This window comes from Haliotis rufescens, unplaced genomic scaffold, assembly GCF_023055435.1.
Source record: "Haliotis rufescens isolate VD_foot unplaced genomic scaffold, xgHalRufe1.0.p SCAF_101, whole genome shotgun sequence".
In the NCBI taxonomy this organism is placed as follows: Eukaryota; Metazoa; Mollusca; class Gastropoda; order Lepetellida; family Haliotidae; genus Haliotis; species Haliotis rufescens.
In genome coordinates this window covers 247,619-261,149 of record NW_025963782.1, presented here as the reverse complement: position 1 = coordinate 261,149, position 13,531 = coordinate 247,619, and the positions used below count along the sequence as shown (strand labels likewise).

At 40.3% G+C, this 13,531-nt stretch overlaps 1 protein-coding gene and 1 long non-coding RNA gene across 2 annotated transcripts in view; both read right to left on the bottom strand.

Moving 5' to 3' along the window:
- Window positions 1-21: 21 nt before the first annotated feature.
- Window positions 22-2,284, bottom strand: LOC124123379. Its single transcript, XR_006859307.2, has 3 exons — window positions 2,211-2,284; window positions 1,533-1,684; window positions 22-689 (listed from the first exon to the last, which is right to left on the bottom strand). It is a non-coding gene; the product is annotated as an uncharacterized LOC124123379 (long non-coding RNA).
- Window positions 2,285-12,654: 10,370 nt separating this feature from the next.
- LOC124123401 overlaps window positions 12,655-13,531 on the bottom strand; it is a 39,450-nt gene continuing 38,573 nt past the window's right edge. Inside the window, exon 3 of the mRNA XM_048391908.1 lies at window positions 12,655-13,205. Within this exon, the coding sequence (XP_048247865.1) occupies window positions 12,655-13,205 (551 nt within the window). The remainder of the gene's footprint in view (window positions 13,206-13,531) is intronic.

Sequence of the window (13,531 nt, the reverse complement as noted above, 5' to 3'; positions counted from 1 at the left end):
TGAATGATATTTGGAGCATCCATCTACACAATTGGGATACGATGACATGCATCAACAAAGTTTGAGAGCCTGACCACCTGATCCCGTTAGTCGTCTCTTACGACAAGCATGGGTTGCTGATGAGTTAAGAGTATGTATGGCATGGAAGTATTTCAATATCCTATTCAAACATATAAATAGATGTTAAACTTACACAACATAATCAATCCTATGTAATGTAAAGTAATCAACCTTTTTCATATATTAAAGCAACAAACACATGTTCATGGTGTTCACGAGAAGGTGAACATATCCTTCCTCACTGGAGGCAACCATCACAAATACATGCAAAGGCAAGTCAGTTGTTAAATTACAAAAGACAGGAACATAAGGTACACATAGGGAATTGCATAGGATATAAGTTGTGTCACTGAGGCGTCAAATTTGGAAATGCCAAACAAATGTATTGACATAAATATGTTAATATAAGCTCCTAAACTCTTTAACAAACACATATTCGTGACATTTTCCAATGTTCATATCTATAAATGTCCTCCGTGTTCTGTCGGTGTATTGAAGGCATCGAGGTTGTCTGAACAAGGGAAATTGGTTTCCACAAGCCTGTTGTTAAGTTCTTGTTCGGGGCGGACGTTTGTATATGTCGCCAACACCCGCCCACCTTTTCTTGGAAGGTTCCTCAGCATCTGCAGCTATAAAGAAAAGGGGTAGGGAGGGTTAGGTAGTACTGTTAAGAAGTTGCTGCCTGAAATAATCACGATAATGAGACGTAATAGTCTCGTGTTCTTACATTGAATATGCCTTGCATAGTCGTTTCAGATATAATGAATACTATTAATACGTTACATAGCATGTAGATGTTCCACGCGTCGCCGTGGAACAGATACCATGGATTACAAACTGCTACCGTACATAAATGAATATTTTGGTACACGTGTAGCTGTCAGGATTTCGGGGAAGGATAGGTCCGCAGTTCCCTACGCTTGTCGGAAGAGTTGCCTAAAGAAGACAGTCTGGTCAGGCTCGCCAGTTTGATGGTGTCACCGTGTCTTATAAGTGATCGTTACTTGCAGCCACTGACTCAGTTATTTACAGGCTGTCGACATATAGCTAAAATAATGCTGACGACAGCGTTAGAAAAAAATCACTCACTCTCTCATTCTGATATCCTACAAATGCTCCATATAAAATAGCAGGAATGTACTGGAAGCGGAATCCGTAGGGAAAGATGGCTCCTTTGAACAATTTTAGTTATGCTAGTAGCGGACTACACAGCCTGAAAATTGCTGAAAGCAGGTATTTCATCTCAGGTATACATACAGCAGAATCTGTAGTACTGTTACATATTACCTCTGGATATATACTTGCAAAGAATTCTAAGCCCAGTAGTCACGGCTGGTATAAGGGACATCAAGAGAAAATGTCTCATTTATCATTTCTTGGTTACGATATAAAAAGCTTCTCGTTTCTACATGTATCCTATGAACATCAAATACAGATCAACGTCATCCACAGGCGGACGTTCCATGACATACCCCTCGTGAACTCAGCTGTAATGGTTGCCTCATAACGACCCATAGTACTGACTCCGAGCATGGCGGAGACGTGAGCGAACCCTCATATATGAAGAACTCTTTACTGTGGGGGAGCAGCAGGAGGGGCCTTATAGTCGTCCTGAGTTTCGCATCTGTAGGAGGGAATATACATCATAACACATATACCATGTATAGGACGCTACAAACATAGAAACATTACATGTGTTGTAAACAATATTGTATGTGGTAATTACAATGAAACACAATATAGGGCTGGGCAATACAGTTATATCAAGTAGTTTGTGTAGTACAATGGAAGCGACCTTTGAAGATCCGGGGAAGAATAGGTTTTCAGCAACCCAAACATGCCGTAAAAAGCGACTATGCTTGTCATAAGATGCGACTAACGGGATCGGGTGGTCAGGCTTGCTGCATCATGTATGTCATCGCATCGCAATTGCGTGGATTGATGCTCGTGATGACAATCACTGGATTGTCTGGTCCAGCCTCTATCATTTACAGACCACCGTCATTTTGCTGGAATATTGCTGAGTGCGGCGTAACACAACAAACAAACAAACAAATAAAGTGCAAAGCATATCTTCTTTGATACACTTATAGACAGTGATATTTCATATTCTGAGTTGGTTTGGTTCGCACGTAACATAAACACTGTACCGTTTGCCTTTAACCTCGACACCAAGCGGACATATCTTCTTAACTCGCTGTTTGGTGATGTTCTTGCTTTCTAAAACAACAAACGCGATAACTTGCCAAATAGGTACTGGCTATTACCACAAAAAGGACCCTTATATAGTTTATTACCTTTTCCTTGTTTTTCCCCATAGAGTGGATCAATCTTTTCAGTTATCAGGCATGATGTCATCCAAAACATGAGACAGGGATACTACACCACTTTCTTACAGTAATCTTAAAAATGTGGTTTACAAAATAAAAATACTACATGGAACGTGCTGCTCGCCTGTATAAGGATAGCAATAACGGCAAGTCCATCCGGTTTTGACGTCGCCTCCACTATACCGCTATACTTCCTGTTGTAGTGCACCAGATGGACCTGAAACAGCGACAACATAGCAGTGTAATCCTCACGAAAATAAGGAACTATAAATTCTTTATTATAACAACTAGATCATTTGTTTTAGGGTTATTACATATACATTAACATAACATTTATTCCATAATACATATTAAATTTCTGTACACATTAACATTATTATCTTTCTTTTAATAATTCAGTGGGTTTTTCCAGTCTACATTAACAATTCACATATATAGATCTCTACAGCATATCCACTTTAGCATTTAGCTGTTTTCAGCTAATATGAATAGTGTCCTGATGTGCCCTACCTGCTTATATCTCAACATTCATCTGCCACGTCAATACTAAATTATTGACAGTTATGTCTCTCTATTTGTTCACCATAGTATGGGCTGTATCCTTCTTCCACCAACATGGTAAGTAAAAATTCACTAGATGCATTCAACCTGCTTCTGGACAATGTTTACTCGCTGCTCAGGTCCCGTTTTATGATTAGAGAGTGGATTGGTCCCATAGCATTGGCTGAATTGGGCGATCGTTTTGAGCAAGGGTGTGGAAGAATGTGCCATAGGACATCATCCGCAAGGGTTTCTGGGCATCGTTGTTTTGTATAGTTTATTGACATTGTGAACGGGAGAGATGTACAGGTTATACAACCTTAGGAAGCCCTCTCTGAACAGATTTACGCTGCACAAAAAACAAATCAAGTTTAAGTTAGGGATAGCCTTGTGAATTCCACCAATAGGGGAATATCATCATTATAAAGAATGGCCTCAATGTATATCAAAATAATCCGTTACTAAAGGCAGGTTCTGGGACTTTAAATTCAGAGACTGAAATTCCATGTCCATACCTAGGCCTTTCCTCCATATTCATTCCCGAGGTTAACAAGAACTTCCAGCTTGTAACATTCCAGAAGCAACCTTTAGTAAAGTAGTTCCTGATGCCACATGTGACTCATTGCATCCGCCCGATTTCGTCGTTCGCCTGTCTCTGTCCTAGGTTCACTCACTCTACCTACCTCGGCCCCGTATCCTGTGTGTTCCAGCCAGTGTTCGGAGCCTGTGTCCCCTGTGATGCCAGCATGGTAGTGTATCTCCCCCAGGAGGAACGTGCAACCCTGACGACGGGGTACGTCACTGAGAGAGAGTCTCCTTTTCGGGAAGGTCATTGTAGCTGTTTGTCCTGTGGATATGTAGGAGACATTGAATTGGTATTGAAAGAGAACATGTCCCTGTCTTGCGTTCCGTATCTTTGTACTAATACTTCTGCCACAAAATAGTCCCTGGTTGGAAATAGGTCGTATCCCTTTTATAAGCCTGAAAACACTATAAAATGTGCTCTTCTGAAACACTGACGAATCGAGTTTGAAGAAATATAAATCCGAATGTGCACTTGTCACTTAAACATGATTTATGGTCTTGAACATGAACTCGATGATAGCGTGTACAACACAATATAGCCGTATAGAAAATAATCACACCCTCCATACATATAGACAAGGAATGACACATGCCATGTTGGTCCTTATTCAAGATTTCGCACTCGGTTCGAATCACAGCTCTCTATCGCATCAAATATGAATGTCACTTGTTCCAACCTTTGGTACTTGATAACAAACCATAAGCTGCACAATCGTGTTAATCTGTGCTAACCTTAACTCGTATTTATTTTAAAACAACCATCAGATCTCAGCAGACGTTTCTGATATTGGTCTTGGACACCATTGTTGCAGGGGAACCTACAGAAATGATGGCGTAACAATCTGAGATGAGTACAAGTCATTTGACATCAAATATGATGTCCTCATCAGTTAATCACACTGGTGTTTTGTATGACTGGAGATTGTCTGTGGTCGGCGCATCTGTATTCCTGAACGTTAACATTCTGTTATTCTATTTTATTGCAAACACACGTTCAGCATGTTGTTCGTGGTATGGACGTGTCGATCTATATGGCTAGAGGTAACTTATATATTCAGCTAACACCAAACTGAAAACCTACCATTGTTATATGTGACTGACGATACACTTGCAGCCTGAGACTGACTGTATGTGAGAGTGTAGGGCTGACCACACGCTGCGCCTCGGGTACTCAGAGGTACGGGAGACTGCTTCGCTCCCCCACAGCAGGTTGAGATCCGGTGCCACCGCAGTGGACCTGCAATATTAGCATAATTAGCCCAGTTTGAGTGTGTATCATATAACTATTCATACATGCTTTTGTCGATATAGGTATTACTTATATCGAAAACATTTGACAGAATTTGCTTTCTGCAATCTCTTTACACACACACAAAACTGTCCCTTCTCTGTCACTCTGACCTGACTCTTCTGAAAAAAGGAACAAAATTGTTCATCATCAAATTTCATAGGTAAATACTACATAATCTGATTTTATATGAACAAGTAACAAGGCATAATTATAAGTGCTTGACTGTCAATATGTTTTTGCGTGTCTGTTTGTTGTTTAAAGCCGTACTTAGCAATATTCCTGCTGTATGACGGCGGTCAGTACATAATCGAGTTTGGACCAGACAATTCAGTGATTGACATCATGGACCTGTCAATATGTACAACTGATATATATTCAATACTTTGAACAAGGCATATATGTGAATACCCCATACTAATCGGGAATTTATATAAATCGCATGATTCTATTTTCCCTTCTCTGTGGACGTGGATGAAGTTTTGATAAAACTGATATGAATAATTTATTATATAATATAGATAAGGTCACTTTCGATATCAACAACATGTCGCGATATCAGACTTATTGGTGTATTACGGCTGATATTCCGTTGGTCATAGTGTTCTCACATTTATATATCAAATTGTTCCATTAAATTCAACTTTGTCTTATATCTTGAATTTTCTTAACTTTGTCTATCCACAAATGATCCACTTTGAGAATGAAATTGGTTCACTGAGAATGCCTGCTAGAGAAATAAAGCGACAAAAGCCTTTCCATATCCATGAATAGTATCTGCCAAAAGCACAGTCGAGTGTGCGAATCCGTCAGTATTATGGATCATTATCAAATAGTGTACAGCAATTTAAGGTTTCGGAAGACGACAAGATCATCTTGTGCAAACTTGTGAAAATAGGTTTCCCACATTCCGAGACTCAGCAGGCGAAACCAGCAAATGTATTGCTATATGAACTTCATCTTTCTGTTTCACGGGTTTACGTGTTGAGTGAGTGAGCGAGTATGGTTTTACGCCGCTTTTAGCACTATTCCAGCAATATGACGGCGGGTGACACCAGAAATGTTTTTCACACATTGTTACCATGTGGTGAATCGAATCCGGGTCTTCGGCGTGACGAGCGAACGCTTTAACCACAAGGCTACCCTAACGCCCTGACTGACATGACGACTCTTTGGATAAGGACTTTAAAGCTTATGATAAAGGAAGTAAAACTTGTCTCTGGTCACTCTGCGGAATTCTCTGGTCACTCTGCGGAATTCTCTGGTCACTCTGCGGAATTCTCTGGTCACTCTGCGGAAAGTTCCTTTACAATATCATTCAACCACGCCTTTGATGTCGGTTTAATCCAAACAATCCTTCTTGCGCCAATCCTATTGTCAGATAAGTACAAAGAAGAAATGAGAAATCTCTCCCTTTTGCAATTTGTTTATTTCATACTTATGCTTTTATTTACATGTGCAACTTTACGTGCAGAAAAGGTACGTGAACAGGGTTGTATGTTGTCCACTGCCAATAGTTCCATCAACTGACTATTCTACGATACATAAACATTGGTAAGTATAACTTACAGTACAACGAGTAAAAGGTGACTATGCTTGTCGTAAAAGGCGACTAACGGGATCGGGTGGTCAGCCTCGCTGACTTGGTTGATGCATGTCATCCATCCCAATTGCGTGGATCGATGCTCATGATATTAATCACTGGATTGTCTGGTCGATTATTTACAGACGGCCGTCATACAGCTGGAATATTGCTGAGTGCGGCGTTAAACAACAAAACAAACCAACCAATACAGAACAACGCGGGGATAATGCCACCTTTTGTACATTAGACAAAATGGAAAAATAACCACGTTGGCATTATAGTAAAGTGATGTCATTGAATATTGAATGTCTGTAGATATATCCATGGTATTTCAACATACTCAGTTGATTACTGATATTACCTTGTCACCAGCTAAAACACAGGGTATTTTGATTTATAAAATGGATTTAACGAATTAGATTACCAAAATACCCAATATATATGGAGAATATGTTTCTCTATGTCAACTACTAGGATCTTGTCTAGTGTTTGTTCAACATTTCAACTGAACTGGCCAGACTTATGTCCCGAGATCATTCATATGACATTTGAAAGTACTATTTATTGCCTTTTACTTTATTTATTTCTACAAAAGTGTCTACCGGTACCTCAAGCTTTCTTTTGAACTATGAAGTATTATATGAAATAATGTCCATCAACTCTATATTTTACTACATGTTATTTTTGTTGCCTTATTTGAAGCCGTACTATTGCAATATTCTATCTAGCCTACCATGGCGGCCTGTAAATAGTGGAGTCTGGTCCAGACAAACCAGTGATTCTAATCATGGGCATCGTCCCAGAGCATCTGAACACAATGACACGGAATCAACTAAGCCGAGTTGGATACCCGACCCATCGTCTCTGACAACGTTGGTAACTGGGAACGTGATGCTGTATCCTCTTTTACTATCTAATCCCCACTTGGTACAAATACATAGCAACGTTTCACGCCTTCATAACATGCTTTTTAAGGCTATTGCTGATTCTGCCATGACCTTCTTAAACTCTGTCAGATGTTTCGACAGTGGATTTTGTTTATACCCCTTGTTCCCAAACCAGATACTTACCTTGGAATACCATCAAACCTTACCTTTGGCTGGGCCGTACCCAACAGCGGTAAAGACACCTTGGAATACCATCAAACCTTACCTTTGGCTGGGCCGTACCCAACAGCGGTAAAGACACCTTGGTGTTTGTAAACTCATAAATGTAACAACATACAGATTCAAAGGATAAATGATACTGTAAACTCCTTTCTAAACCGAATTACTTTTTGTGAAATAAATGGTTAAAAATACATCAAAGATTGTCAAAAGAACCTCTTGCGGTTTACATACCATTCGATGCGTACATGTTGTATCCGAAGGACGACTTCGACACCGACCCTGCCGTACACAGACGCAAACGCGGCTCTGCATTGTACGTATAAGAACTTCTGTACGATGTAAAGCCATGAGAAGGTCGGAGAAAAATCACAAACAACACACTCAACGTTTCCATTTGAAAAGACACACAGCAGCTAGAACATTCTACTGCTTGCAAAGAATTCAACGGGGGAGAAAAACATCCCTGGCAAATAGGATATGCGTCATGACAAATGACGTTACCGTTCTGCATCATGTGCAACGAATTGTTTACGTCAACTTTGAATTCTAGATCCTGAAACTTGACGGGACATCTGTGGATCAAAGATCAGGGTGTAAATGTTGTTTACTGTCCCATTCATCTTACAACTTCGCTGACGTGACAAAGTGGTGACATGCTGTTCCGTGTTAATGCACATGCAGCAACAAAATGATATATGACGAGATCACCAAGCGAAAATAGCCACACGTATTTTCCTGGCTCTACACCAGTTATTCATGTCAGGCACTGTCAACATGAAACATGATCTGGTGGGTGGGAGTTGTAACCTGGAACATTGCTACATAGGGAACACAGCTATAAGCGTTTAGTTGGGTTTTATACCAAAGGTACACAGTAAGTGAATCGGCCAAAATGAGAAAACAGTCCAGAGAATTGTACAAAGTTATTGAGTGACAGGGGCAGATGGTTCGTAAACAGCTTATTTACAATATATCCTGCCTGGTTGATTGCACGTGGCAGTGGTGGAGAGAAGGGGTATCCCATGCAGAAGGGGAATGTCCGAGTAACTCTCTATTCCCTAAAAATAATGGAGCAGAGGCCCCCCGTAAAAGCCTTAAAAGCAAAAAATATTATGTTTATAATGTTGTTACAGCAGGCTACTACGTCAATGATCATATTTAAAGCAAATAGATTCAGGTCTCAATCTATCCTATAATCCCCGTCAGCATTTAATTATAAGCGATTGATGAAATATTACTTCAGGACCCCACGAGACCCGGGAAGATCCGGGGAAGAATAGGTCTTCAGCAACCGATGTTTGCCGGGAATGGTGACTATGTGGAATACTCCGCTCAGACACAGTATACAGACTCCGAGCCAACCAGTCCTTCTGTTAGCCCCTAATGCCGAGCGCCAGACAGGGTAACAACAAGTACCATCTTTTAACGTCTTTTTGTATGACGCAGCCGGGGATATATGTACATGTATATGTTTATATGAGACTAACGGGATCGTGTGGTCAGGCACGCTGACTCGGGTGATGCATTTCATCGCTTCTCAGTTGAGTGGATCGATGCTCATGATATTAATCGCTGGATTGTCTGGTCCCAACTTGATTATTTACAGACAACCGTCATACAGCTTGAATATTGCTGAGTGCGGCGTTATACAACAAACAAACAAAAGGACCCCACGAAATTATGATGAGCCGTGTATAATGCATTTTAAATATCAGTTCACGAGGGATCTTGGTGCACGTGCAACAGCGGCAGAAAACGTATTCCTCGTAAATCACGCAAGGGCGACTCACACAGAATAAATACAGCCGACAAAGAGTTCTGTTGAATTAAGCAAATAATTTTCCACGAGACAATGTTTGGTCAAAGTGTGAAAGTGGGGATGTGTTTTAAGTAGGGGAATATCCTTGTACCAGGTCTCAACTCTATTATTTTTAAGGAAAGGAGCGATTGACGCCATAAATTTGTTTTTATTCATGAAATCACAAAAACTTTACAGCATGTACTTAATGAAGAATGTTTACGTAGCATTGTATAAGTAAACGTAAAATGCAACTGAAAAATCGTTTTTTGTTATCTTTCACCTGAATTTTTCATGTTTTCTTCTGTTTTGTTTGCCAATTGTATTCAGCAGGTGTCAACAGGGATTGCAAAATGACAAAGGAACGAGCCTTTATTAAAGTGTAGTAAAACATACAAGCTTTGTAAATATACTATTGCTGTTAGTAAATTATGAGAAGAAGATTATTTGAATAGTAATGTCTACTAACTGATTAGTAAACTGCCCTAGTCAATGATAGGCCACATGTACTAGTCTAATTAGCAAATATTTACTAACTGATTAGTGAAATATCGTAACAAGTTAGTGCCTGAGTGGACAGTGCAATTCACTAATTACGTAAGTAAACTAAGCAAACTATTTCGGTCAGTGAGCAGTTTTTGAGGGCATTTCGTTCTTTGACATACACAACATAGCAGGGGCAGTGTAATGATGGGAGAGTGTCCAAGCAGCAATCAATCCGATTATCCAGTATATATCAACATTCTATCACAAACAATTCGCCGAAGGGACGAGTTCATTCTTTTGGAATCAATAGATTCGGGTTATTGCTGTGACTTTAGGGGCGGTGGGAAAGCCTAGTGGTAAAAGCGTTCGCCCGTCGTGCCGAAGACCTGGTTCCATTACCCACATGGCTACAATGTGTGAAGCCCATTTCTGGTGTCCCCCGCTCTGATGTTACTGGAATATTACTATTCCCTTCAAGGTACTCCCGGAATGAATCTGTGGTGCCGATAGCTCTGATTACTCCTTCGATGATTTCAAGGCCTAAATAGCCGAGTTTCTTTCCGGAGTCAATCTATCGGAAAAGGTTGATGAAACGTATACCAAGTTTTCAATTGATCAGGCAATGCGCCTTAACATTTTTTTCTCAGGGTAGCTTGAAGTGGGGGATTTGGCGCACCTGTTTGTGTTACTTCAGGCTTGGTTTTGGGCGGTCGGGTAGCCTAATGGTTAAAGCGTTCTCTCGTCAAGCTGAAGACCCGGGTTCGATTCCCGACATGGGTACAATGTGTGAAGCCCATTTCTGGGGTCCCCAGCCGTGATATTGCTCGAATATTGCTAAAAGCGGCGTTAAACCATACTCACTCACTCACTCACTCTCTCAGGCTTGGTTTCTACTTTACATTGCGCGATGACGGACCCTGGTGTGGGCAACAATTTACCCTTGTTTTCCGTTTATATATCTGCAATTCCCAGTCTTTCCAGAATTTCAACCAGTTGGATCCGCCTTAGTCCGCCTCAGTCCAAATATAGGGCCCGCTCCTCTTATGATCTTATGATCCTGGCACACTAAACCAAATGTTACTCAGCTCATCAATAACTTATATTGACTGAAAACACAATGAGGAATTCGGGTCATTATTTCCGTATTCGTAAAAACATGGCTGGCAAAAATGTATTGCTGTCAAGTTTAAAACTTGGCGTGGCGCTACGGATATAACGTCCAGCTCAATCGTTACAATATGGTATCTATTTACCTGTTAAATTCTCTCTGTTCTCAACATCTATCTGACACATGATCAGTATTAACTTTCGATGAACAGGAAAATAATAAATCCTATCATTAAAATATAATATTCATATTTACAATGCACGAATAGTAATTTTACTTCAAGCAACACGTGCTTGGAAATGAGTTTAACAGAAACTCTACTTGAAATATCAAGTGTTAGACTTGGAGATGTACTACAGAACAATGAGTGTACTATTATCAATTACAGATACCAGTAAATTACACATGAATTATAACAAATGGATTTTCAGTGGAAAACATCACAGTGAGAAGAATTATAACATTGAGCACAATTGAAGCGAACTGCAAATCACTATGTAAACAAGACAAGCAGAGTTGTCTCCCATACCCCTGGTAAAGATTCTGTTACAATGACAGTATATATATATATATATTTGTGTGTGTGTGCGTGTGTGTGTGTGTGTGTGTGTGTGTGTGTGCGTGCGTGCGTGCGTGCGTGCGTGCGTGCGTGCGTGCGTGCGTGCGTGCTTTTGTGTGTGGCTGTCTGTCTGTCTTTTGCCGATTTTATAGTGCTAGCCCACTGAGATATCCCATATAACATGAATATCCCACTCAGACACAGTATTCTGACTCCGAGCCGACCTTAATGCCAAGCGCCAGACAGGGTAACAACAAGTACTATCTTTTAACATCTTTTGGTATGACGCGGCCGGGACCCAACCCCGCATCATCCACTTTCCGGGCGGACGCTCTACCACTAGACATTCAACACATTCATCTTTTCTTTTGGTATATCCCTTTTGCATATGCCTCGACAACATCCGTAATGATTGGAGGTTTAACGATCGGATACTTTCAGATGACAAAAGACGCCATTCTTTCAGTGTCTTTTTCCATACCTTTTCTTCTCAGCTCACCAATGGTGGGCGAGTTTGATTTAACGTCACTTCGAACAGTTTCAGTTATGTCCTGAATCACGTCATGTCTTGATGTGGGCGAATGTCCCGAGGTGAAGCGGGTCCTAGAGGTTAACTACTTTGGTGAAACTCATGAGTGAGTGAGTGATTTTACGCCGCTTTAAACAATATTCATGCAATATCATGGCGGGTGACACCAGAAATTAGCTTCACACATTGTTCCCATGTCGGGAATCGAACACGGGTCTTCGCCATGACGAGGGAACGCTTTAACCACTAGGTAAACCCATAAGCATGAGTACGGTGCTGTCAAACTTAGAATCAGGGCCGACTTGAATTCGAACATATCATATACTTTTTCATAAGTACATGTATGTGAAATTAACGTTCCAAAGGTTGAGAATCATTTATCATGTTACGTATCAGAATTCGCCGTGCAGACTTGCGGCCATCAGGCCCGCCTGAGAAACTAATGATCGTGGGTTCTAATTCAAGTTTGCCCTGATTCTAGGTTTGTCAGCACCATGAATCTACTTGAAATATAATATATTAATGGAACAAGTTTAACGGAACAAGTGCCTGAAATTATGATCTCTGGTATGTATATGATTTTAGACTTTAATCCATAAAAATATATCAAGGATCTTCTTATTCTTTTTTATGGCCGAACAAAACTAAAACTAAATAATAGACACCAACAAGAGGTTTCACCACGATCCTTTATTTTTCAATTCATTTAGGTAACTCAATATTACATTCGCTTTCACTACATTCATCCCAAGTCCATAATGCGAACCATCAAAGCTCGTCATTCCATCCGTCATGTTAAAGGTATCGAAAATAGGAACTTTCCAAGCTCGCAGGAAACTCTCCATGTTGCCATTGTAGCGTTTAACGCTGTCGTACGACTGGGCCAATACTTTCGGGGACTTCAACGCACCCGGAGCATGACTCGCTGCCCACAGTACTTTTGGCCAAGGTCTCGTATTGTTGCGCATGTAGGACAGTGTTGGTAACAGAAACTTCTCTTGAACTTCTTTATGGTTAAAAAAATTGTGTGGACCTATACCTACGAAAAGTAATGACTTGCTATTTATATTTGCGACTCTTTGTTTCAAGTGCGGGCCGAATGTTGCAGAGAAGAAGTACTTCAGTTCCAGGTTAGCTGTGCCATTGCAGGCACGAAGCTGATACTTCAGATGCAGTCGGCACAATTTTTCTGTGAACATATACATTCCGCTACACACCTTTTTAACATCTGAAACACAAGATCAACAAGTCAAGACAAAGGATCAACATTAAAAATGTTTATATTATCAATGGAGCGGTTAATACAACAGCTGCTTCTGAACACAACTGAATCGGTCGTTAAACAACTGACATTGATACGTTTGTTTTCGTGCACGGTTTTCCAAAAGAATTATCTCGAATATGTTTATTTCAAATAATGATCAAATCATATTTTATCGATTAAGCGTTTGACGTCTATGTGCATATAGGAAAGTATTCATAGATGTGTGAGTATGAAAATAATATATTCAGAAAATTCAGAAAAATAGCATTTTCCTCTGACGTGTTTCATTG